The sequence below is a fragment of the Lissotriton vulgaris genome, chromosome 1_1, assembly GCF_964263255.1.
Source record: "Lissotriton vulgaris chromosome 1_1, aLisVul1.2, whole genome shotgun sequence".
NCBI lineage: Eukaryota > Metazoa > Chordata > Amphibia > Caudata > Salamandridae > Lissotriton > Lissotriton vulgaris.
This window is the reverse complement of record NC_141685.1, coordinates 311714263-311740102: the sequence shown is the minus strand read 5'-3', so window position 1 is coordinate 311740102 and position 25840 is coordinate 311714263. Positions and strand designations below refer to the sequence as shown.

The following is a 25840-nucleotide window of genomic DNA, read 5'->3' as shown; positions in this document are numbered from 1 at the left end:
AACCGGATAGATTAGGCAGGCTGCTATGATGAAGTGTAATTGGCTCACCCAGGGAGAAGCAATCTGGTGGAGAAGGCTGTCAGAACAGGGGGTTGGGTCGCAAAGCATGACTCTTTATAGGAGGAATAGGACAGGCAGGGAATGCCAGGTCCATCTAGCCCATCGCTTCTGACCCAGCCAGATGGGAAGCTTAAGGAAGGAATCTTCAGATGTTAGGAGGTGGAGAGCTATGGAAATGAGCCATACTGAGTGTTGGTTTAGTTAACTCTTTATGCTCTGCTGAGATTTCAGCCATGTTCAATTTTGGAGTAATAGTGCTTTCTGAGAGAGGAATATGCCATACTTTGGAGGAAGTGGTCATGGGGTGTTGCCCTGAACCTCATTTAACAGGAATGCTCTCCTGCTTAACCCTTGAGAACACCGAGTAAATATGGGAGCAGTGCAGAGCCTCTCAGGTCTGCTGCTTGAAACTCAGAGAAGAAAGATTGCCATGCTGGAACCTTGATATGCACCATCAGGCCCTGCATTCTGACTAACTGCACCTGCTGCACTATCTGGAACTACAGCCCTGTGTATGTATCTTGCTTCTGAAGGAATAAAGAGTGGACGCCCTGCAGGCTACAGGTTAACAGAGATCACCTGCATCACAACCACCAAGAGTCCACTGCCTGGAGTGCGTCCATTGGACTTTTAAATGCATTGTCCAGGTACATTGGGGGAAATATGGTCCCAAACTTTCAAGGATCATCTTGGAGCTTCCAGACCCTTGGGGTCTGTGTTTTGGACACTTTCTGCCCACAAAAGGAACTTCAGGAAGAAGTTTCAGAAGTTTGAAGAAACTTTGGAAAAAAGCTCCATAAGGAGATCAACACAAATGCAAGTGCCGAGCCGGCCACATTCAACTGTGACCCGGCCCAGATTCCAGGTTCATCCCGCTGAAGAGCTCCGGAGGTCCGACTTCCAGAGTATGACCGGGAGCTCCCTGAAAGTCAAACTGGCGAACCTTCACCAAATCCAGACTGATGAAGAGCATCGAGGGACTCTGGCGGAAAAATATCCAGTTTCTAAGTCCGAAGGTAAAATGTTGGCCAGGGCCTCCTGCTCAATGAATCCGTGCTGCGCTCCATTGCGGCCGGCCTGAAAGTTTGACTATGTCTCTTCGAGTGTGACCAGATGTCCCAGATTGGCGCTATAGGTTTCTAAGTGCTAGAAAGTATGTATTCTTTAAAAAAAATCATATCTCAGATTCCCTACATTGGGTTTTTGTTGTTTTGGTGTAATTTTAAAGATAAAAATATTTCCTATTTTTATACATTTGTGTTGGAATTTTATTTTGTGATGTGTCTTAAGTATTCACTCCTAAGTTGAGCCTCACTGCTCGCAGCCAAGCTACCCAGGGTTGAGCATGGGAATAATTTACTGAGACTTGTACTGAGCCCTAGACTGTTTTAGTGGCCTTATTGCCATGGTAGATGCAAATTTATCACTACTAATAACCCACTTTCCAACACCGACAGTCAACTATTTCAAACACAAAGTAATTGCTAATGTGTACTCTTGTCTGGCCCACAGTAAACCTGTCATCTACTCTGTTCAGCACACAGTTATACCAATCGACTACTCTGTCAGACACTCAGTAATACCTATAGATTAGTGTGTCAGGGGAATAGTAATGCCTATAGTCTACTCGGCCACCTGCATTCAACTCTTTCAGGCACACAGTAATACCTACTGTCTAATCTTCCAGGTACACATTATTACATATAATCTGTCTCCAACACACTAATATCTACTGTTCACTCTGTCAGATGCATGCTAATACCTCTAGTCTACTCTATCCAGTTCCATCTATAATCTTCTCTGTCTGGCCCTCAGTAATACTCAGTAATACCTACAGCCTAAGCAGTAATGCTGAGGAGAAGAAAAAGCTGTTCAGTAATGGGGATCCAGGACATTTTCTATGCACTGCCATATTATGAAAGCATCTTTGGTCCAAAGATGCTACCACTGTAACCGGAGATGACACCGTAATACAGCACATCTCTTGTTATTTTTCGGAGGTGCCTTGGGGTGCCTTTTGCTTACTGCGAAACCATGCTGACTGACTGGTAACAACATACTTTGCACATTTTATCGCACACATTGACAAGGTGAGAGGTCTACAGGAAATAGTATTACTGACTCAGCCTTTCCACCTTTCTTTTCCAAAATGCCAGATGAACCCTAGCTGGTGATCAGAAAAAAAAATTTGACCTGAAATCTCTTTTTTCAAATCCAAAATTGCTGTCCAGTCTTATCAATTCATTGTGATTTTAAGCAACAGAATTTATGCAGCTGAGTCAAGGAGAATAAGGGGTTAATTTACCAAATTCTCACGCAGCTGCCTATTTACAGAGATACGGCACTCTCCTTCCCTCTCTCTAGTGCTGGTACACAATCAGGCAGCTGTGCACCACACACGCACCCTTGCACAATGCACCATAGTGCAAGGATGTCTGTGACAGTCTAGCATAGGTTTGTTCTGGAAGGACAGCCTTCCATTTCAAAATGCAAAGCTTAGACTAACTTTAAAACTTGTCTTACTTTGTATAAGGGCTGTACAGCGCAGCATACGTGCGAAGTAAGAAATTAAGGGAGAAAAGAAAGCATTTCTCTGTGATAGTGTCTATTTAAAATGGCCGTTATTTTTTTACACAAACCCGGTCTGCTTTGTTTTGGTAAATACGGTTTTGCATCAAAAACTTTGGGTGGTTGCATGGAAATTCCCATGCACTACACATGAAACACCCTGCGGCTCCAAGTAATGGAAAGCAGTTCTATATGCTGCTTTGAATTTCTTGCAAGTGATTTTCCAGTGCCAAAGTAAATTGGGGAAAGAAAGGTTTTGTGTCATTTTGCAATGCAACACAGTGCAGAATCTTAGTAAATATACCCCATAGAGTTACATACTTAATCATAAACGTGACACAGTACCCTGGCCACCAAAGTGACAGTCTGCCCAACCTATTTAGTGCCGGAAGCAGTGCCAGCTTTCCATCAACGAGTACCAGTTGGATCCATCGACGGAAGGCATCCACCGACGGTCACAGAGTAGGGCGGTCAGAGGAAGGGCATTCCACCACCTGCGCTATTTAGGATGGACGATGTGAGGTCTTTTATTCTGTCCCTCGCCGTACCTACCAGCAAGGGACAAAAAACAATGACCCCCGCAGCTAGTGAAAAAAAACCTGGGTGTGGAGGTCATTCGTTTATTTGTTTTTCAATAACAACCCCCACTTTGGAAGCAGCGGCTGCTGCAGTTAAGAGCGGTGGGGCCAGGTGAGGAGGGGGATTACGGGAGATAACCACGATGGAAACTTAAATAAATAATTAATTTTCCCTGTGGTAGACTCTCAAACCATCCCCAACAGGGTGGTAGACGTACTGTACTCTGCTACCGTGATTGACTGTACTCAGTCCCAGTGGTGGCTGGCAGGGATCGGGGGTGGGGGGGGAAGGCGAGAGAAGTAAAAATAAAAAATAAAAGCGTACCTGATTACCGGGTCCCTCCTCTGCTGTCCCTCTGTTATCTCTCCAGGTGGAACAGGGAAGTAGGGAGCACCCAACTCCCCTGAGCCCATCACAACACTGAAATACAGCATTGTGATTGGTCTAAGTGCCATGGATCCACGCTCAGACAGGGAATGGGGGCCTGGGCATGTTCTCAATGCAGGCTGTAAAGCAGCCTGTTTTGAGACAGGGAAAAAGTGTGCATGAATGTATGGCCGGTACAAGAGGGTAGGCCAAACATTCATGCGGAGGTTGGGGGACCAAACCACTCCTCTCCTCTCCTCCCCAGCTCTGTAAGCAGAGCAGCCACGCCTGCCCACAAAGCTACCGCAGCAGGGTAACATAAAATGATAATAACGAGTTATTAACATTTTAACTTTTCTTTATTTCACTGCTCCAAGCAGTGGGGCGATGCTCCCCCGCCTTAGTGGAGGAGCCACCACAATCTGGACCAGGCCCTAAATCTCATCCAATGACAAAGAACTTCTCTGTGCCCCGGTTTCCTTCCTTGGTGAAAATGTGGGCCCGTCGAAAGCCCAAATCTTAGTACTAAGCCTAAAATACAGCTATTCTATAATATGGCAGGAGTTACACTGACTCCTACTGCGCACATCATCAAACCAGATAACAATGTTGTGTGGATAATAAGTGTTAACTGGTGTGCACTAATATGCCCAAAGCACAGATATGGAAGAAACAAAGTGCTTCAGATGAAAGAGCATCTTCTATGGTACACCATTTTGCCTGTTCAGTTGTTTGTAGCAGGTTCAGCAACCCCGGGGGCAGGGATTGGAGGACCCCTTAAAACCTCAATTTGGGCTATTTTACTTCCCAACCAGAGCGCAGGGGGCGCACTTTCCTTGCTTGCCCTGCGGCTCATGGCTCCCTTGTTACACTACGGGGCTAATAACCAACTGGACGTGAGAGGCAGGGCGAGCTAGGCAAGGACTGCGCTTAAAACACAGGCGCGGGTATCACAGGTGAGGCAGGTGCAGCGGCACCGGGGCCCAGAGTCCTACGGGGCCTCCTGCAGCCCAGTTATGGGTATTTTTACTAGACAGCTAGAGGTTAGGAGCGCCCGCGTTCCTTCTTTGCATAGGAACCTCATGCAACCTTGCTACTAAAAACTGTACCTTGGACTAAAAACAGTACCAAAAAAGTGAAAACCGAAAGCGGGTGGCAAGTTGCAAGAAACTATAGAGTATTTGTGAGATAGGAGGGGTCGAGAAGAGTACATTAAGAGTTGTGGTAAAGACGGGCTAAGGGGTGCGAGGAAGCATCCGACAGGAGACAAAGAATGGGAGAACAATGGTGCGAAAGGGACCAAAAAGTGGGAACAAAATGTAACACCAGTGCCCTGTAGCTTTTGCGTAATAACGCAGAGGCGTTTACTGGCCCCACCCAGCGAGCCATGATGGAGCGACAGCACGCATGGAACCGCTACCTGTTTCTTGGACTGCTGCACCATCCGGTCCATCTGCTCCAGGCCGTAGTCCCTCTGGACCCTGGCGCGCTCCATCTTCTGGAGCACGCGCCGCCGGCACTTCCATCGCAGCACCAGGAGGGTGGTCACCAGGCAGATGAGGGCCGCGGCCAGCAGCTCCCCGGCCACCACCTCCGGGACCAGCTGGCTCACCTTCTTCAGCGGCATGGTCCTCCGTCCAGCCCGTCAGAGCCACCACTGGGGAGGCATCCGGGGAGTGGCCGCTTTTAGCGGAGCTGGGATGAGTCGGGGCCACACATTCCAGACTCGACACAACAGCATGCCACGGATTCTGGGCAGGCTTTCAAAAGAGCAAGATTTGGGTGTCCTAGCAACAATCAGTGCAGAGGGCAGCTGTGCCAGCCTGAGCCCTGCCCATGGCACATTGTAGAGAGCAGAGATCGAAGCGAAGGCCGAGCCTGATGAGCACGAGACGGGGCCGTCACCGTCCAGACATCAGTGGAACGTAAATATTCTATATTTACAATGAAAGGTGGAATTCGAAAAGACGTCCTTGTAGGCAAAAGCACCTTTCTGAACAGAATACACCTTTCACAGCCCTTCTAATGTATTTGAGCTGCAATGTAATACTGCATAACTTAACATTTTTCACACATGTCAGTGAAAATCCCCAACCTAGATCTGGTTGCACTGCAGAAGTCTGAAATCCACCTATTACATACATTATGCTTAAATTAAGAATCATCCTCCTGTTTTCTAAACAATGCATGTTTTCCAGCGAGCATATAAGGACCTCTAATGCATGTAGCTTGTGAATTATAAACATGCGTAGTACTGTAGCAAGAAGCGTAATAATGCTATGAGGCTGAGTGTGCCCCGGGGTCTGTGTGTGCCCTGGGGTCTGTGTGTGCCCCGGGGTCTGTGTGTGCCCCGGGGTCTGAGTGTGCCCCGGGGTCTGTGTGTGCCCTGGGGTCTGTGTGTACCCCGGGGTCTCTGTGTGCCCCGGGGTCTGTGTGTGCCCCGGAGCCTGCCTGTGTCTTGGGTCTGTGGGTTTCCTGGGTCTGTGGATTTGGGGAAGGAAGTGATGGAACAGGTGTTTCTGCACAACTTCCCGCGTGCATTCTCCGGTATTTCACCCAAGGTTTTGGTCAATTTAAGCAATGGGAAAAAAACTTGTAACTCCAAAGGGTTCGCCGGGCTCAGTGGAACTTGCAACGAGGGCCTGTGTGGCAAAGGAGAATAGGGTTATACGGAAATACCATGTACGAGAAGACCCTTCTTTGGAGAAACCCATTTAACAATGGTTTTGATGAACTTTTAAGGTTGTGCTACAAATAATCTAACATAACAAAATCTGTTATGCAAAACATGAGCTGCATCTGTCCTCACTCGAGCTAACATGAATCTTAACCATTTCCCCCACATTATAAATTCACCTTTATTCTAACCAAAATTGCTAACTTTTCCCTGATTCTAGACCGCACCCATAACTCGTGGAATAGGGTCTTGGAGGGCGGCCGACCACAGGGAGTGTGCCCTTGGGATAATTTGGGGAATGGAGCAGTCTAGCAACTGCTGCGGTTTGGGCTATATTGTAGCCCAGTGAGTTACAACCGGGCATTTTACGCCGCCAGCCACCCTATTGTAGTGACACAGTGGCTGGTAGTAGGTCTCAGAGCGTTTTTTTAGCTTGTAGTAATGAGAGTAGGGAATGATTGCTTTGTGTTTCCTGTCGATTGATGCAATTGTCCTATTACTTGGCGTAAAGGATGTCTGATGGTAAGGTCGCCCAAGCGATGCTTTTTCTGGCTGAGGCAGGGCGCTTCAATCTATTTGCCCGGAGCGGTAGGTCTGGAGGCTGCCCGATGCGTCGGGTGTCAGCTGGGGTTGCGGCTGTGGTTATCGCTTGTTCACTGCCGCTCCAGATCCCTGCTGGAAAAGAACCAGAGGTAAACCAACTGTGGAGAGCGGCCAGAGGGCATGTGCGGCAGGTCGCGGGTATAAATAATTTGTCCCCTTCACCATGCCCCTATTGTTCCTGCACGACACAGCCCACCTTTCTAAAAGGGATGGCTGTGAAAAAGAGCCCAGGAAAAATCACTCAAGTCCTAGAACAGGAAGGAAAACAACGTTAGGAGTAACGTTTTAAATTAAAGATGCAGTTTTGTATTGGCCTTTGCAGCGTCGCTGTGAGGGCCAAGGCTCATGTTTGGGTAGGCCAAGCTCATGTTTGGGTAGGCCTTGACCACCCGGCCCCGCTAGAACCGGGCCCGTAGCGTGAGCAGGGCGTGTGGCCCCCTGAGGAAGAGCACAGTAGCAGTGAAAGAGAGGGGGGACTGTGGCATGTGTTGTTGCACACCACATTGTGGCAGCCTCTCGTAAGAGGGAGGCCAAGGAGGATGCTGCAGGGGAAGGACTGCTTCCTTTGACATGCACAAGTTGGGAGGGGAAGTCAGGGAGGAAAGAGTTTTCCTTCCAGGCAGCAGTGGAGGAGGCTGTGAGTATTGTGGGGCACCAAATGAGCGAGCCCAAGAGCAAGTGCAGTTCAGAGTAGGATGGAGAAGAGCAGGAGGTGAGGGGGCCCTGGGCCCCCGTCTCATTAGAGAGAGGGTGTTAGACCTGGCACCACTGGCGTGAGTCTCCCTTCCATTTTTTTGCTGTTGTCTCCTCTGTTTTTTCTGGTATTAGATGCTCTGGGCGCTGTGCCAGTGCCACAGCGCAAATGCTCCCTGTGTAAATATGCTTGCGAATTGGTATATCCCTGATTGGCTTATTTGGTTTACCTGTTAGTCCCTAGTAGTGTGGCCTGTGTGCCCAGGGCAGGTAACCCAAATGCTGATGGTGGGCCTTCAGCGCTGGTTTGCGCCGACCACAGAAGTAGCTTGTAAAGTGTACCTCAGACCTGCCACTGCAGTGTCTGCGCGCAGTCCAGAACTGCCATCTTGGCTGTGAAGTGCCCACACTTCCCAGCCCCTGACCCTTCCCTTAGCCTCATGTCAGTCGCCCCTATGGTAGGTGCATTGTGTGCGTAAGGTAGGACATGGCTTGATATGTATAGCATGTCCTGGTAGTGAATCCCCCTCCATTTTGTTTTCACGGCTGCAAGGCTACCTGTTCCCCATAGACTAGAATGGCCAGACTGGCTATTACATCCTATAGTCCTATCTGACTCAAGGAACATGGTGGAAAATCGAATTTTGTATGCCTGAGCTCAGAATAATAAAATGCATCTTTTAGTGAAGTTGGTTTTAATATTCTGTGTTTGAAAATACCTCTTTTAGAAAGTATGTATTTTCTTGCCTAAGCCTCCAGTGTGCTCTGCTGTTATAAGTATTGGCAGTCTGGGTTTAGAGGGGCAAGGCAGGGTGAGTCAGACCTGGGTTGAATAGAGAGATCTGCATTGAGTACTGGGGAGGGGTAGCTCCTTGTCCTGAATAGGGCTGTGCCTGGCAAGGTGAATGCTGGCTCCATCTCCTACTGTGCGTCTGATGGTAGACCACCTCTTTCTGAAAGGAAGACTGCAGCCTGGTAAACAAAGTGCTCCAGGCCTGAGCCAAACTGGTTCTGGCTGGGTTCAGCTACTAGAGACTTCTGAGAACAAAGACATTTGGGGTATAAATATCTGTGCCCAACCCCCTACAATTTGTATTGCTCCTGGATGTCAAGAGGAACCTCTGACCGTGTTACTGAAGGAATCTTCAGGAGAGGACTGTCCCTGTGCTTGTGTGCTGTTTCTTGGATTGGCCTGCAGTAATTACCCTTGGACTTGGAAAAAGAGGGAAAAGGACTTTTGAGAGACTTTTTTTTGCTAAAGCAATCACCCAAGGGCTAGAAGAGAGCTAGACTCCTGCTGGAGTCACAGGCACATCTGACTCCCCCACCAGCCTCCTGATTCCTCCTAGTGAGGATTTCTATCTGCAGGTGAGGCCCCTGTGAGTTCCAGGGCCTCTAGTTCTACTACAGAGAAAAGAGCTGAAAATCGTTGCTAACGCCGTTTGCGAGCTGCTGCAGCTGAAGAGCGTAAGAAAAATCCACGCACCGCTGTCGGCGAGCGATCGCAAACCAAAGATCATTGCATCACACGCTTGCGGGCCCCAAAGTGCTCGCTAACCTCAGAGATCATCGTATTGCACCTTTGCGGGCTTTTCGAAGGCTCGCTGACCCCGGATCATCGCATCGCGGACGACGTGCGTCCGCCATTTTCCTCGCATCGCACCCGGATTGTCGCTTCCTCACGGAGCGCCATTTTCTTTCATCGCAACAAGATCGCACATGCAACAGGATCAGCGCATCATCCTCCCTCGCGGCAAGGATTCAACGCATCACTGGCCTAGCGTGAGGAAACCTGTCGCTTTGTCCCGCACACACCCGCAGCCTGGCGCATGATCCTCCCTTGCGGCCAGGATTCAACGCATCGTCGGCCTAGCGTGGGGAATATCATCGCTACAGCTCCTTTGCGACCTTTTGTTTGTTTTGCTACGAAATTCAGGTACTTTGTGAGTAAAAGGGTCGCAGAGACCCCAGCTTTGAACTGAACCTCTATTTGAACACTTTGAACTCTTTTTCCATCCTTTCAAGAGTAACCCCCTTTTTCAGTATTGTGGCTTTTTACCGTTATTGGCCTTGTGTTAAGTCTATATATAAAGATACTTATTTTTTATAATAACTTGTGTGGTGTCCCTTTGTAGTGTCCTTCACTGTGTTACTGTGTATGATCATAAATGCTTTATACACTTCCTCTGAGATAAGCCTCACTGCTCGTGCTACGTTACCACAGGGTTGAGCAGGGGTTATCAAAGGGTGCAGTCCCCTTACTCTGACTTAGGAAGAAGGGTCCCTACTTGGACTGTGGCCAGCCACTGCCAACTAGAGACCCCCATTTCTAACAGAGGGAGTTTGTTGGAGAGAGCCCAAGTGGGTGAGAGGGTCTGGTTTGTGCAGGTGGTGATGGGGAACAGAATGCATGTTGCCGCATGGCACCGGGGCAATAACATACAGGAAGGTGCAGAGGTGGGAGATTTTACAACCGGGCACACCGGAAGCACTGCATGTCCCTGCAGCAACGATTGTGGCGGCAGGCCTTGAAGAGAGCTGTGGGGAGGTTGTGGGGCTGGACGAGGAGCTCAGCAATGATCAGATGTTTCAGCTTAGGAGTAGATCACTGGGAGACGAGGGGAGGAGGCCTAAGAGGGGGTATGCCAGTGCGGACCGGCACAAAGGCAGAGTTGCTCAGGTAGAGTGGTGGCATAGCATGTCAGGGGCACAGGGTGAGTCGTTGAGGGTATGGGCAGGGTCACGTTTGGAGGTAGATAGTATCAGTTGGTTGTTCCGATGTAGGGGTGAGCACAGTTTGGCATAATGTAGTTATCAGCACGCTGGGTATCTCCTCTTTCTTGAGGGTGATCGCTACAGCGGCATGGCAGACTCGGGAGAGCTCAATGGAGCTCCAATACCCCATGGTAAGGAGAAGGCGTGGCACAGTGTGGCCAGCTGGACAGTGACAGTGGACAGCAAGATCACTGCCCCAAGAAGGCCTAGAATGGCTTTGGCAGTACAACCGACTGGCGGGTACAGGGCTACCTCAGCGCCAGACAATACAGGACATGGCGTCCTGCATCAGAGAAGTTGGGAGCGCATAAGGCCCCGCAGCACAGACAGGATATAAGTACAGGTTTCGGACAAGAAGTCATGCCACAGTGGCAGGCAGCAAATACTGTCACAGGTGCTACGGTTATTGATACATAAGAAGATGCGGTTCTGGACTATGATTAGGGAATCATATAGGATGGGGAACTAGTTGAGTAGGAGGTGCAGCAGGAGGAAGAAATACGATGGTGCAACAGGGGGCAGGTGGACACGGGAGGGGACATTCATCAGTCTGTGGATAGTGTATTACAGAGTTTAAGCAATGGGCGGCAGCATGTAGGCTGTGGAGTGTCGCAACGCCCTCATGCACACTGTGTGTAGTGGGCCTAGCCCAGAGGGCCCGTGTTGCACTACTCCTGTGGTACTTTATGGCAGGCTATAATAACGTGTCTGAGTTTCCTCTAGACTGTTGATTCCATTACCCTTGATTCTTTGTAGTGTTATTCCCCAATCCCAAAGAGTCCTTTACCCTTGACTCTGTGTTTTGCTAACTTATGGCGCACCATGATGTTGTGCCTAAGATCTCCCCCCAAAACCCTGGATTTCATTACGCCTGAGCTTTCAAGCATTCCCTGAACAGCCTTGTACCTGCTACTAGGGTCTTGGAGTGTTTTTACTTGCGCATATTTACACAAAATGATACGTTAATTTCCTATTAATTGACTCCATCCGTTAGTTTCCACCTGCTCTTACTGTACAATCAAAGTCAATGTACTAACACACATTTCCTTCAGGAGTCTTGGAGAGCCTTCCAAACTACCACGTGCGCCATGTGCCACATGTGATCTCTGAACATGTTATATAAACCACACGTACCACACGTAAACCCGGGCCCCTTGCTTGGATTACGCTCCCTGCAGAACAAACTTCCTTCTTACCTACTCATCCGAAGAATCAACCGGACCTAGGCAGCGCTCTTCTATGCTACATTTCAAAGTTCCTCCATCTTCCTTGAAGCATCCTTTGTCTCCGCCTCCTGCTCAGCTACTCCAATTTCCTCGTGATACCTGAACCAAGACCTTGAAACCATATTCGTACTTAGGACAACGTGAATACTTAGACAAAGTTCTTGATATCAGGTTAGTACACACTAATCTTTTATAGCAGTAAGCAGGCTTACTCAAGTTTCCTGTCAGTGACTTCCCTCCATTTCACCTTGATTGTTTATGCCACGGACCCTTCCTGCAATCTTGGCCTTTGAACCGTGTTTATAGAAGGACTAGAGACTTTGCTCAGGGTTTCTGTGTGGAATAGTAGTTTCTAGAAAATTCTCAGCAGAGTGCTTGATTCATGTGTAATCCTTGTACTGAGATCAATGTTCTAAGTTATCCATGGGAGTGTCATTAACTCTAGGGCTGGGCGGAGCTTGTGGAGTTGCACTATGGAATTCTGCGGAGTTCCGCTCTGCCCTAATTAGAACTCTTGTACTTAAAACTGATGTATTGAGTGTTTAAAATAAAAAATAATAACTGCACACTTAAAAAGCATGTAACACGGACTGCTCTTAATTGCCAGGACTTTGATAAGGTTCAAGAGCCCTCTGATTTTCTCCGCTCTAAATATCACAGATTGCCACAATATAATTCACATTGTAAAGAAAAACAGGCAAATAAATGAAAACAATTGTCTTTCAAAGCGGGCCACATGCTGGATTTGATCTTTTCAAATAACCATAATATTAGAGTAGGGGTTCCTTTGCGTCTGATTGGAAAGGACCACTTCTTGGTACCTTTTACGGTTAGTTCAGAGTCTAGACCACCAATACATGGGATAAATACGGCAACTAGGAGAAACTGGCGGAAAGTCACCAAAGAGGCCCTTGTGTCTGCACTTCAAGAATCAGTGCCACAGTTGACAGGACATCTTGACAGTGATTCATCCTGCTTTAATTTATAGGTTATGACTACCTTAGACACTGTGGCCCGCTAATGCCAGCTATATCCAATAGACTTAAACCTTCAGCTCCATTGTTCTCCACTGAACTAAGAATAGAGAAACGCCCTTGTAAGAAGCTTGAAAGCTGCTGGAGAAAGTCCTACAACCCTGTAGTAAATTGCATCCTTAAAGAGGCTCTGAAAAAATTCCACAGGCTAAAGTGGAGTAAGATGAGGGAATACTTTCCAAAACGCATTAAGAATTCAGATAACTCCACCAAAGAAATCTGTAAGATTGTAAAAACCTTTACTTATCGGACAGCCATACATAGCACGTTTCTCCCATCTCTTGCTCTTTGCTCGAGCTTGACGGATTTTTTGAGGAAAAGATCCATAATATCAGTTCCGCTTTTCCCTTAGATGTGCAACCTTCTCCTTACCTGCAAACCTGGACCTCCGATTCCCTCAATTCCTTTTCAGAATTTCTCCCTATTTCAGCCGAAGAGTCATTGATGGACAATTCAAAGTGCAAGTCGGACTCCCCTGGAGATCTGTGCTCTGCCCAGTTTTAAAGTATGCTGCCTCTTTGGCTAAATACCATATGCCACATGGAAACAGGAGCTCCTGCTGCCATTACTAAAAACACCCGAGGCTGACCCTGGGGTGCTCAGCAACTTCAGACCTATTTCTCTGCTGCCAGCTCTTGCTAAAAGTTTAGAAAAGGCGGTTCTGAAGCAATTGGCAGGTGCTATAGAATCTCACTGCCTTCTACATGATTCTCAATTGGGTTGCAGAGCTGGTAACGGCATGGAGACCGCTCTGTTAAAAGTCTCCGAATCAGTGAGAGATTCTGTGGAGCGGGGATCATCTGCTATGCTGGTACTGTTAGACCTGTCGGCAGCATTTGACATAGTTGCACACCCAATCCTGCTTAAGAGACTGAGCCAATTGGGTGTGAATAGGACAGCATTGTCCTGGCTGTGGTCGTTCCTGGAGAATCATTCCCAACAGGTGTTTCTTTGTCCTTTTGTATCTTCACAGAAACCTCTGGTGTGCAGGGTGCCTCAGGGTTTGACATGGAGCCCACTGTTTTTCAATATTTACCTCACCTCATTGGCCACCCATTTTGAATCTTGGGGTGTGAAGGTAGTCTCCTATGCGGATGACACGCAGTTGGGGTTAAAAAAAACATTCTGCGGTGGCCTTTCATAACTTCAAGTAATGTCTGAAAAATATATCAGACTGGATGAATGGGAACTGCCTGAAACTGAATGCAGAAAAGAATGAGGTCTTGTTCTTCAGTCAGGCATCACCCCCTCCATCAAATCTCTGGTGGCCCATGGTGCGGAATCCACCCCCAATTCCGGCAGATTCAACGAAATACTTGGGAATCAGGCTGGATAAGGACCTTTCATTTACGAATTAGGTGTGTCGGATCTCCTGTACTCGATTCTGGAAGCTGAGATGCATTAGGACATTTTTACCTTTTTTACTGGAGGAATGCCGTGAAATTATGGCCAATGCTCTGGTGACCTCACAGCTGGACTAGGCCACATCCTCTATCAGGGACTACTTGCCTACCTTACTTGCAGGCTACGAATAATTCAGAATTCGGCTGCAAGTCTGATTTGGCAGGTACCCCTCTGGCATCATATTTCCCCTCATTTGAGACATTTGCGCTGGCTCCCGGTAACCAGGATGATACTTTTTAAGCCATGGACCTGGCCTTTAGAGCCACTAGGGACAAAGACCCTAGGTAGCTCAGGCAGAGGTTGCATCTATATCACCAGGAATGGGCCCTGAGATCCAACCACTTGTGTCTCCTTCGGGTTCCATGCTTTTCTAAGGCCCGGCAAGGTGGCAGTTCCTTTCTGGTAAAAATAACAAAACTCTGGAATTCTCTGCCGGTCCACCTATGCCTGCTTGAAACAGAACTAGAGTTCAGGAGGGCTTTAATAATCTGGCTCTTTATCCGGGCGTTGCCTCCTGGTCGACCATCTTGTTAGTCTGCCGTCAGTGCCGGGACACCTCTTCTTAGGTAGCCGCAAACTCTAGAAATGTCTATTACATTACACTACATCACATTACATCCAGGAAACACAACCTGTACACAGAAGTACATATTTCAAACAGAGCACATCATTGATTCAAAGCACTATTAAAATATAACCTGCTAATAGCCTATAAAAAAACATTGCCCATTCGAAGATGAGGTCTCTGAGCTCCTAAAGAATCGACTAGAAAGAGACAGGTTCTTCTGACTGGCTTCACCACATGCACTCCATCCTCTGCTGCTGGTTATGGGAATTAATGGGCAGAGTGGTTTGAGCCTCAGGCAGCCAACTACAGCTGAAACCTTTCAGTGCTGCAACTTAACCTCAGCAAGACGAGAGTGGGAGCAGCACATTTCTCAGCCGTGGCTTTGCTACCTTTTTCTGGCATGCACCCACAACGGCCTTGCATGGTTCTGCAGCATAAGCTGCCTTTCACTTCGGCCCTAGTGTGATCATGCAAGAAAGTTATTATATATTCTAAAGGCTGGCTCATATGTGCACTCACCAGTACTGGCACTTCCTCGAGGCAGCCTTAAAGGGGAAATGCTTGGTCCTCAGACTCCTCCAGGCATATACACTTATGTCAAGAACCTAGAAAAACCTGGTCAGTCAAGCACTCTCTAGATTGCTCTTATTACAAAAAGTTGATATAATTATTATAAAGTACTGGTTTTGGCGGTGCGAGCTGGAAAACTTTTAATGTGTTTGGAAATAAAGATTTTGAAGTACAACGTCTGTTTTGGATCCATACTTTGAAGTTTATGAACTGCAAATGAACTTACTATTTACAGTAGTGAAAAACTATCATCTGACCTATCAGTTCTATCAAAACCAATACTTTATAATACTTATATCAACTTTTTGTAATAAGAGCAATCTAGAGAGTGCTTGACTGACGTGGTTTTTCTAGGCTCTTTATATTAGCACTTGTTGCTTTGTTCAACACCCCTGGTGGTGGGTGTTTATCAGGTTAGCAGTGCACCTCTTATGATTCTATTTACACTATTGCCTTATCAATATTTCACGTAAAATTATTTGAGTGAGAATTAGTATTTACAGTATGTGCGGACATTTTCTCGTTTAGAGAAACACTACCACCAATCTTCTGTATACAATATACACTTATGTGACGTCATGTGCAGGCCTTCTACTCTCCTGTAACGTAATCTGAGTTGTGCACCATCATCCCATCTTCCCTCTTATGGCGTCACCTGCAGTGCCCAGCATCCAGCACCCTTGTAATACTGGGTGCATGTGGCACCACATGCTCATGCTTCTAGGCCCTGGCCATTGGATATGCCACTGCCAAGGCACCTTATACACTCAGCACTTCTCAGTCCAAGTGCCTGCTTCCTGGTGTTTCACAGCGCACCTATCCTTAGCATTTAATTTTCCCACCTTCTGTACACACAGAAGCTTCTCATTTGTGACGAGAAGCGTGTGGGATGGAACAGCCAACCAATCACAAGAGACGCTGTCGGTGTAAGGGCTGTACCACCAGCAGAGGGGTGGGCTCATGTTCCAGAGGGAGAGACTGACTGACAGAGCCGTGGACAACCTCTCTAATTTACCTGGGGCATAATTGGGTTGTTACCTGTAAACTCCACTACATGGAGGCAGAGTTTTTTGCTGAAATCAGATTGACAAAAACTTTGCAAGCTCCACTGGCGGCGCGGAGTACACTACCCACAACTAATTAACTCCACCTTGTGTTCCTAGTATACATTGGGAGTGTCAAAACACCAATCTGTGCTGCTATTAAACATTAGGAGTGGCTGAACTCTAATCTGTGTCCCTAGCATACCTTGGGAATGCTGTTAACTCTACCATGTGCTCCTAATAACCTAGGGAGTGCCAGAAACTCCAGCCCATATTTTGAGAGTAACCTTGGGAGTACCAGAAACTCCAACCCATGTTTTGAGAGTAACCTTGGGAGTGTCAGAAACTCCAACCCATATTTTGAGAGTAACCTAGGGAGTGCCAGAAACTCCAGCCCATATTTTGAGAGTAACCTTGGGAGTGTCAGAAACTCCAACCCATGTTTTGAATGTAATTTTGGGAGTGCCGGTAACTCCATCCAATGTTCCGAGTTTTATCCAGGGAGTGTCATAGGTTCAAATCAGTATTTTGAGTTCTTCCTTGAGGGACTAAGAGAATCCAATCTGTGAACCTGGCTATCCTACTTTCATGCTGTATTGTAGAAGAAGCATGTAACAGAATGACACCATAGTTAATGCAATGATAATGTATAAGAAGGTCTGCTAGTGTACTGATGGTAATTGATTTTTCTTGTGCTGCCAGTGAATTGCGTCTTCACAAAACCAGGCATCCCTACCTACGCAAACACAGGTCTCAGGAGTGGCACACCCTCTTAAGCAGTGTGCATCATCGCAGTGCAGATCCAGTACCAAAAGTTTCACTTTTCATATTTTGTGCCTTCCTCGCGTCCCCCCTTGGGACAGTGCATGATTTAGGAGTCTCATTCCTGTGTCTCACACTTTCCTGAGAAGGATAGGAGGCCAAACATCGACTCCAGCATTATTTCTGTGGTTGGGACCAGGTGAGTGCATGACATGGAGTGCCAGGAAGGAGAGGACAGGTGGTGAAGCGGCAGGCTCCAGAGCGTGCAAAGATCGCGGTGCCAGGTTAAGGATCGCAGCGGTGAGCACTTGGTTGCCGTAATGATTTCAATTGGTGTGGATGAGATGGAGTAACAGGAAAGCGCCACAGTCCGTTTGCAGATACGTATTTTTTTATGTGACAGACATGGGGGTAGGCACGGATGAGCAGAGTTCTGTGTGGGGTGGCTAACATAACGCCTGGGCAGGGGGACAAGAAGCAGAGGGTCCTAGAGGTGCTTGAGGGTTCCAACTAAAATGACATCAGAGTCACAGGCCAAGGTTGAAGAGAGGAGCATAGAGAGGGCTGCAGGGGTGAAGAAAACAGGGGAGAAGTCAGAGGGCCTGCAGAGCAAAGAGTTGAAGATTAAGACACAGCCAACATGGGGGTTTCTAAGCCTTTGGGAGCACACCTTGTGCTACCGACCAAGAAAATGGGGAATATGAGGAAATGTTGATATTGTCACATAGGGAATTGAGGGATAAGAAGGGTGCCAAAGGAGGAAGAATACAAGGTAGCCACGTGTCCTAAGGTCTCCATAACAATAGAGATCGATGGAAACCTTTCTAATTGCCAGCATTTATTGTGAAAAACAACCAGAGAGGTGTCTAGCACTTTTCAAATATATCAACATGATACGAAAAGTGCAGATTCATTTTGAAGGTTATGCTTGGACCCAATATGATGATGAGTTTTGGGCATGCATGGTGCTGGATACCATTGTGCAAGGGGGTGGGGAGGTAGAATTGGACCTTTCGGCACCATACAATGGGCCCTTCCTAGTATGGCAAGACAATCTTTATGGCCTGCTGTTTACTTATTGCATATTGGCCCTTTCAAGGGTACCCCACCCGGAGAGGGGTTGGGGCAACTGACAAAGGACAGGGTGGGCAGGCATGTGCCTGCTGGGATTTGAATAAAGGCTTATGCACCTGCGAGCATTGCAAGTTCTGGCACAAATGTTGAAAATGTGACGGCCGATATGCCCTTGTCAATTGCTATTGGGTGGGAGGACAATCCAGTAATTTATCGGGGAGCAACAGGGGCCTGCTGGTAACCAGCAGCAGTGAGGCATCCAGGTTTATGGGCAGATAGAAGGCACAAGGACCTTGGACAAGAGCTTGTATGCCCATCAAGCTGGATCATCTGAGGATTAGGCTGGCACTCTACGATGCAAACGATGATGCCAGGTTGTTGAGGGAGGGGTTCACATGGGAGCTCTAATTGAGACACCAAGGCTTGAGGGTGTGCAGGTGGGGGGACAATTTTAAATCAGTCAGCGCTTTCAAACATGTGGCAAAAGAAAAATTGTAGAAAGAGATACAGAAATGGAGGATGGCCGTCCTGTTTCATGACTTGCTGATGGTGGATTTAATTGGGTCACCTATCACAGTGTTTCTGAAAAAGGAAAAGGTCAGTTCAGGATAATTCAACATCTGTCATGGCCAGCAGGCACCTCTGTACATGCTTTCAGCCCAGAGAATCAGGCACCGGTCAAATATTCTTCAGTAGACAGGGCTCGGTCCATAGTAGAGGAAGTAGGTCGAGGTGCGCAAATGGCCAAGAGCTATATCAAGTCAGCATTCCACTTGCACTCAGTCCACCCAGACGACTTTCAGTTGATGGGCAATCAGTTCAAAGGCAAATGGTATGTTGACAATGTGCTCCAGATGGGGTTTTAAATCTCTTGTACACTATTTGAATATTTAAGTACCTTTCCCCAACAGGTGTTTTCGTGGTGCATGGTGTATATGTGTATATATATTTCCTCACACACACGCACACACACATGCAATGCTGATAAGTTTTCAGGAACTCATGGAAGATCTGGGGGTGCAGTTGGCACTGGCAAAGACAGTCAGACCCAGTACAGTGCTGTACTTCATGGGCATTGAAATGTACTCATGGGAAATGGAAGTTGCATACCAGAAGAGAAGATATGCTGTTGGGATGCCATGTTGGCAAAAGACAAAGTCATGGTAAAAGTGGTGCAGGTGCTGTTGGGGCATTTGAACTTTGCCAGTAGGGTGGTGAGAGCAGGCAGGATATTTTATAGGCGGTTGGGAATGTCATTGTCTATCTTGCCGTTGCCACATCACCATGTCAGATTGTCAGCAAGTACTAAGGAGGATTTGAGAATGTAGCACTTCTGTTTAGAATCTTTTAATGGAGTGCCGTTGGTGGCAATGACAGAGTTTGAGTGAGATGCACAGATCTACTCCAATGCAGGGTGAGGTATAGGCTTCAGGTTATACTGTCAGGGCAAATGGTGTGCGGAGGAATGACCACCAGGATGGAAGAATGGGGGCTGAGTATAGCTTTCTTAGAAATGTTTTCCCGTGTAGTGGCTTGGACATTGTGGGGAGAACAGTTAGCGCACAAGAAGGTCCTATTCCGAATTGACAACATGGCAGTGGTGCAGGTAGTGAACCGGCAGTCAGCAAGGGACGCTCAAATGTTAAAATTGCTGCAGGTTTTTGTGTAGAAGTGTATGAAATGTGACATTCTGTTCAGAGTGCGACATGTGCCAGATGTGCACAATGACATTGCAGATGCTTTGTCTCGTTCACAGTGGGAAAGATTCCATGGGCTGGCCACAGAGATGAACAGAGTCAGGACCAGGATGCCACAGGAGATATTGACATCAGGAGACAGGGGATGCTCCAGCTTATGGTAGAGTGGCGTGCCGTGACCGGCAGACAGATGGGTTTATAGTCAGGCTTGGGTGAAGTTCTTAGATAGTAGGGTGCAGAGGAGGTGGGACGCTTGGGCCCACACAGAAGATATGGTTTAGTTCTTATTGAAGTCAATTTAGAAAGTGCAGTCCATAGTCACGATCACAAGTAAACTAGCAGGCATTGAATTTATAGGAAAACTTATTTGGGGCTACACCCCATCAGCAGGGGAGCTGGAAGAAAAGGATGTTGGAAGGGTTGGCCAGGGAGGTTGGTCAAGACTGGGGGTTTCTTTTGTGAAGTGATCAAGAGTCTACCTGGGATCTGCACAAGTGATGATGAACAGGTTTTGTTCATGGCCTTGACGACCTGGATGTTCTTTTGGGCATCGATGGTGTGTAAGGTCTTGGGGGGTATTGGGTCCTTTGGTAGGGGGTACGCCCATGGGAAGTTGGTCTACAAGTAAGGCTACACAAGTCGAAAATGGATCAGAGGGGTCAGTGTATTTCCACCCTGCTGCATAGGTAACCAGTGGCCAGTTTTCTCCTGGTGAAATGGGCCACCTCTCTGTGGGTAAGGCCTTCAGTTGGGGTAGGTAGGTTTTTACGGTATATTGGTGGCAGCCGGGGTCAACATTTTCAGCTATTGGCTGTAATGCGAAAAAGGGCTGACTTAGCTGGAAGTGGATGCAAATGGTTATGGGACACATTCATTCCTCTTTGGGATGGCAACAGAGGCAAGTAGATGGGGTTGGAATAGGGAGAGCATCATGGGCTTGTGTTGATGGGCCTCTGAAAGTTTCCAGCATTATGTGCGAGGGGAGGGGGATTAATAAATAATTACATCTTTTTAAATTGTTATTTTATAAGTACAGTTCCTGGCCCAGAGATCGCTGGCTTATCAGTATGGATACTAGGCCATTAGTTCATTAAGTGGGCTGAAAGGCAGGTGAGGCAGAGCAGCCACCGCACAAATTTGGATCTTGACCCCAAAATGTTTCAAATGCGTAGGTTTGAACCAGTTGCAGGTAGGAGGTAAGTGTAATGATGTGTTGTTTGTGCATTTAAGTGAGAATGACCTAGTGGTAGAGAAAGGAGTGACACAGATGAGAGCAATAAACGATAATTTAATGGAGGTACAAAGACGGTGGTCGGGATGCCACATTATGTGGACAGAGATCATATCTAGAAGAGTATGGTGTGGTGCCACCAAGCCGGAAACTTTAGAGATGGCGAGGACGACGAATATCAGAATTGAGGGCCTAAGAATTTTTTAGTGGAGATGGAGTTGATCTTTCATAATTTAGCATGAAGTTATATTTGTTGCAGGTACAAGACGTAGTGGGCTAAGTGTTGAACATGTGTTAGTGACCAGGGGGAGTGGGGGTGCTCAGAAAAAGTAATGTTGGAAACTTTTTCTGGGCAACGGTTGGCATGGATTAGCCAAGTTTACTGTTGTTGACAGCGGCAATCCAGGCTGAAAGTAATGGGTAGACAAGCTCATGTCTGGACAAGGCAGGAAGTTTAAGGTTCATTAGGAAGTTAAGCTAGTTAGAGGTTAAAAGATGCAGTAAAACTGTATTGGAGGTCAAAGGTCTCAGTTGCTGAAGATTAGCCTTGAAGGACGTAGATGCTTGCAGATTTAAGTTTTATGGGTGAGGGACATTTATGAGTGAGGTGGTAGTTTAACATAAGTAACATATTTGTATAGCATGGTTTTAGTTTTCTAAGGTGAAAGGTCCAGGGTTTATATATGTGATGTGCACCGGTTTCAATAAATGCACCCATTTTCACACAAATCCGGTGTCAGTGGTCTGTGCTGCTCCCCCTCTTCCCCAACTTAACATTTTAGGTTTTGGCTCCACTTAATGTTTGCAGTATATTACATGTATTAAGAATCAGCTTCTGGACAGCTCCTTACTTGTGATTGTATGGATTTATGGTTTAGATCCTTTCCCTGCTCCTGAAATCAATGGTTTTACTCATTCGTGTGTTTGTTTTGCCTAAGGAGCATTTAGTTCTCATAATGATCTGTTTGGATGAGGTATCCTTCCACTGCTGACATCAGACCTTGCTATACAGTGCCTTGAAGGGATTATGTTCTGTCAGATGAGTGTGCTACCATGGTGGCCATCTTGGAACTGCATTTTGTTCAAATCTAACAAAATACATTCAAAGATGGCCACAATTGATATGCATGCATCATTTGTTGGCCCTCTTTCATTCATTTTGCAATATTTAACAAAACACAATTACAAGATGGCTGCTGTAGATGCATACATATTCATGGGCACTGCGTAGGACAGCAACAAGCAGTGGCAAAGCCAATAGGTGTCACAGCTGAGACATTGGTTTTTCCAATACTTTAAAAAAAGATTAACAAAAAAGCCTCAATTACAAATGTTTTCAGTTTCCTGTTCCAAAATTAAATTAAAGTTAATTGTCAAAAGTATCAATTAATAATTCTTTGAGGCATTCTCTACATAAAATTGCTAATTACCATATAATCCCAGTGAACGCTAATTCTGTGACACAATCCCTGCAGGGATTGTGGTCCTGAAATCTCCACACCAGTAGGGCACATTAGCTACTTGTGGTCACTCTTGGACATCATCTGTAATCAGCAAAGTGCAACAAGGGCACCAGAATAAGGTACCCACTTCTCAGACAAGTTTAGGCGACGATGCAGAAAGAGACACCTATTTCCTGACTAAGTAGCTGTGTCAGGTCCCACTCCTGCAAGAATGTGTTTACCAACCAATATGTACATTCCTAGATGTCAGGGTTTTTTCAAAACAATGCGTTCCATTTACCTTATATTTCCACTTGCTGCCCATCTCAAATTCGTATTCCTTGCCTTCCTTTCCGCCTAGATATTAACTCCATTCTCCTGCCTTGTGTAAAGGGCTAGCACTTCCAAACTGTTAGGATGTCATGCTGGAACTACTGTGAATTGTACATCCATGGAAAAGATCAGAAATATAGTTGCGGTCATTGCTAATAGGACTTTCCATGTGAAGCTAAAAGTGGTGGTTTGCACTCCACAGGTGGCTAGGCACAGTGGTCTGTATAAAGATGCAAACTGCAGTGCAACATGGGAACAGAAGCCTATTACGTTTTGTTTGTTGCGCTTCTCCATTTTGTTGGGGCTGTCGACATGGGCAAAGCACTGAGAATTATTGGTGGGGTCGGCCGGTTTCTCCCCCTCTATAGGTCACCATGTTTATAGAAGCTGACTTTACCTTTAGGTTTCATTGTGATGAGATGAGATGCATTACTCCAATTGGTTGCACACAAACAACTAAAACCTGTATAGCACCGTATTTAATGAAAGGCCAAGACTGCAACTATATCTTTGCTCTCAACCCTGCTTATAATACAAAAGTTGGGGATATAGGATAAGGGAAAACCGGGTTAGGACAGGCAGACAAAACAGGTTTTGCCCTGCTACTGGAGGAGGCAGGAGCACTCCACTTCTACTATTAGTTCTCAGGGTAACTTGGACCAGATAGCAGATGGACACTGCTTCCTATGGCTTAGGCTGCAGCAAGAACACACAGACTACAAATGTTGCAAGGTATAGACTATAATGCCAGTGATAAACTAGATAAACTAGAATGCATATACACAGTCAGAATCCCTTTTAACCCAGAAATGAAGGATAATAACTCGAGCTTCAATGATGGTCAACTTGGATTGGGAGCTGGGAGGGAGGTGGTGTGGTCTAGTGGCTAGAGTTGCTGACCTTGGAACCTGTGGGATTCAGCTTTGAACAGTGACCTCAGCACTTGGCTCCACATCGTGTGATTCTGTGCAAATAATTTTATCTCCCTGTGCCTAAAATGAGAAATGTATTTGGGTAATCCCCTCTTGATGTACATGATCATGTAAATTGTCACCCTCTTTCATATAATGTACTGAGCTCTGTTGCTTTCTAGCTAGGTTCTCGATCAATACCAATACAGAAAATGCAAATGAAACACAGGATATGTAAGCCAACGCTAATTGCACAGGCTTATAATTGATAAAAACAGACACAAGGAAAGGACCCGTAAGGAACTCTGGGTAGTTCCCAAGTTTAGGTGGTGAGCAGATCTTTTATAGAGCTCCCTACAACACCAGCAACACTCTGAATCTGCTCACCTCAAATGTCTGGTTTTCAAGCAAAGTTTTTAGGCATAGGATTAGAACTGCACGATCCACGCAAAGCTAGAAAGTGACAATTGGCACACCACTGATCACTTTACAATACCAAATTAATGGTTTAGGTGTGGTTGGTCTATTTATTTTCACAGATAGTGAATCATTTATATCTTCACATAGTCCTTGATAAAAGTCAGCAGCACCCAACCCTTTGGTCAATGCAGCCTCTGAACACACACTATATATTAGATTAACTCTTGATTCCCTGGACATAAGGTTAACAGCCCTACATGTGCTTACTGGGAGGTGTGCTTCGTCTAACAACTAGGACGAAACTGGCCTAAAAGGATAGCATAAGACAGCTGATAGGGGTCATCACACGATCGAGGGGGTTGTCCACAAGTGTCCTTAGTGAGATAAGGCAGTATGAAGGCGATCTTGGCCCTATCCTGTAGAAAGTGTTACAGCTTAGACATAAAAATTTTATTGCAATTGTGCCAAGAGCAGAGAAAAAGGCCAACGTATTTCTGTGGGAGCACGAAGGATAGGGCATGGGGTGAGCACTGAGCAGCAAGCTGATCCACAAAAGACCTGCTGGCTGAGTCAAACTAGGTTGATACAACTGAACCAAAAAAATTAGCCTAGGCGGTAGGTGGGGGCAGAGTGGCACAACTGTGTAGCCAGTTCACTCTAGCAAGAAGGAATGTACTTTCAGCTCTCACTGATTTAATTTGCTCTGTATGCCATCTACAGCATGGCAGGGCAATCTGTAATGACCAGATTAGAGTACAGCGCAGATTATGTAAAAGCCCCCAGTATCCTAATGTCCTCATCCTATATTCCCAACTTTTACAGTCAAAATAAGACTATGGGGAAAGAGTGGAAACAGGGTTATAGTAGGCAAAAAAACAACGTTCATCCAGCCGCTCATGTACGTAAATATGGAGCCCCGTTAGCCCAGAGGGCAACATGGACCAGGTGGAAGAGGGCGGCTGGCTTCTACCTGAAGGGCTTCAAGAATAACTGGAGAGAGTGAAGTACAGAGCAGTTGCATAAGAACCCAAAGTGGTACTTCAAAACACAAAAAAAAGTGCACAGGAAGGTAGAGAGTGAACTAATCGGCAGCGGAAGGATCCTCTAACAAAACATGTTGTTAGGCATAGTCTAGAAGGCATGACTGGTTTATATGCAATCAGAATCCCTTTTAACTCGGAAGGGAAAGCTCACAAATCTGGAAGTCGATGAGGGCCATCTTGGTTTGTGAAATCAACCATTAAGGAAACAGAGGTTACAAAATGCAGTGGCCATTTTGAATCAGGCAAAAATCTAACCATGCAGAAGACTCATAGCACACTGGGCAAACAGCCTCCATCACTGTACTGGTGACCCTTGCCTCCATCCCCAAATACTCGCAAGAAGGGACCCCAACAACTTGGTGAAGATTGAGAAGCAGGCATCAATTTTCTGCTAACACTGGAGTCCCCCGGAATTCCCTGTAAGACTTAATAGTCCTGGTTACATGGAGCAATCTGGCAAACCTACTTCCTAGGTAACCTATCATTTATTCCAATTACACAACTGCTGAACGTGTTACACCCCCAAGCAATTGGAGAGCCATCATGAAAGTGTGTGTTAGAACTTATAATGTTTACAAGAAGCACACAAAGATGCACATGTATGTGACTTGATAAACACGTTTTGCAATTGAAAGGTCACCGTCATATAAAGGTGTGACCAAAAGTAAGTGTTCACCTTAAGTGCAGAGCTTGCTTGCTAGTTTTCAGGGCACTGAGCAGTTGTACACTATAATGTATGAATACTTCAATAGCAAGTGGTT

The 25840-nt window shown here is 46.5% G+C and overlaps 1 protein-coding gene across 3 annotated transcripts in view; it reads right to left on the bottom strand.

The window, feature by feature from the left end:
• LOC147747102 (vitamin D3 hydroxylase-associated protein-like) overlaps positions 1 to 25840 on the bottom strand; it is a 382698-nt gene that overhangs the window by 294641 nt on the left and 62217 nt on the right. The window contains exon 1 of one of the 3 annotated variants that reach the window (XM_086952350.1): positions 4994 to 5283. The exons of the other annotated variants lie outside the window; for them this stretch is intronic. Coding sequence (XP_086808476.1) covers positions 4994 to 5200 — 207 coding nt within the window. The 5' untranslated portion in view covers positions 5201 to 5283. Of the gene's footprint in view, positions 1 to 4993; positions 5284 to 25840 lie in introns of those variants that run through there. 3 annotated transcript variants of the gene reach the window in all.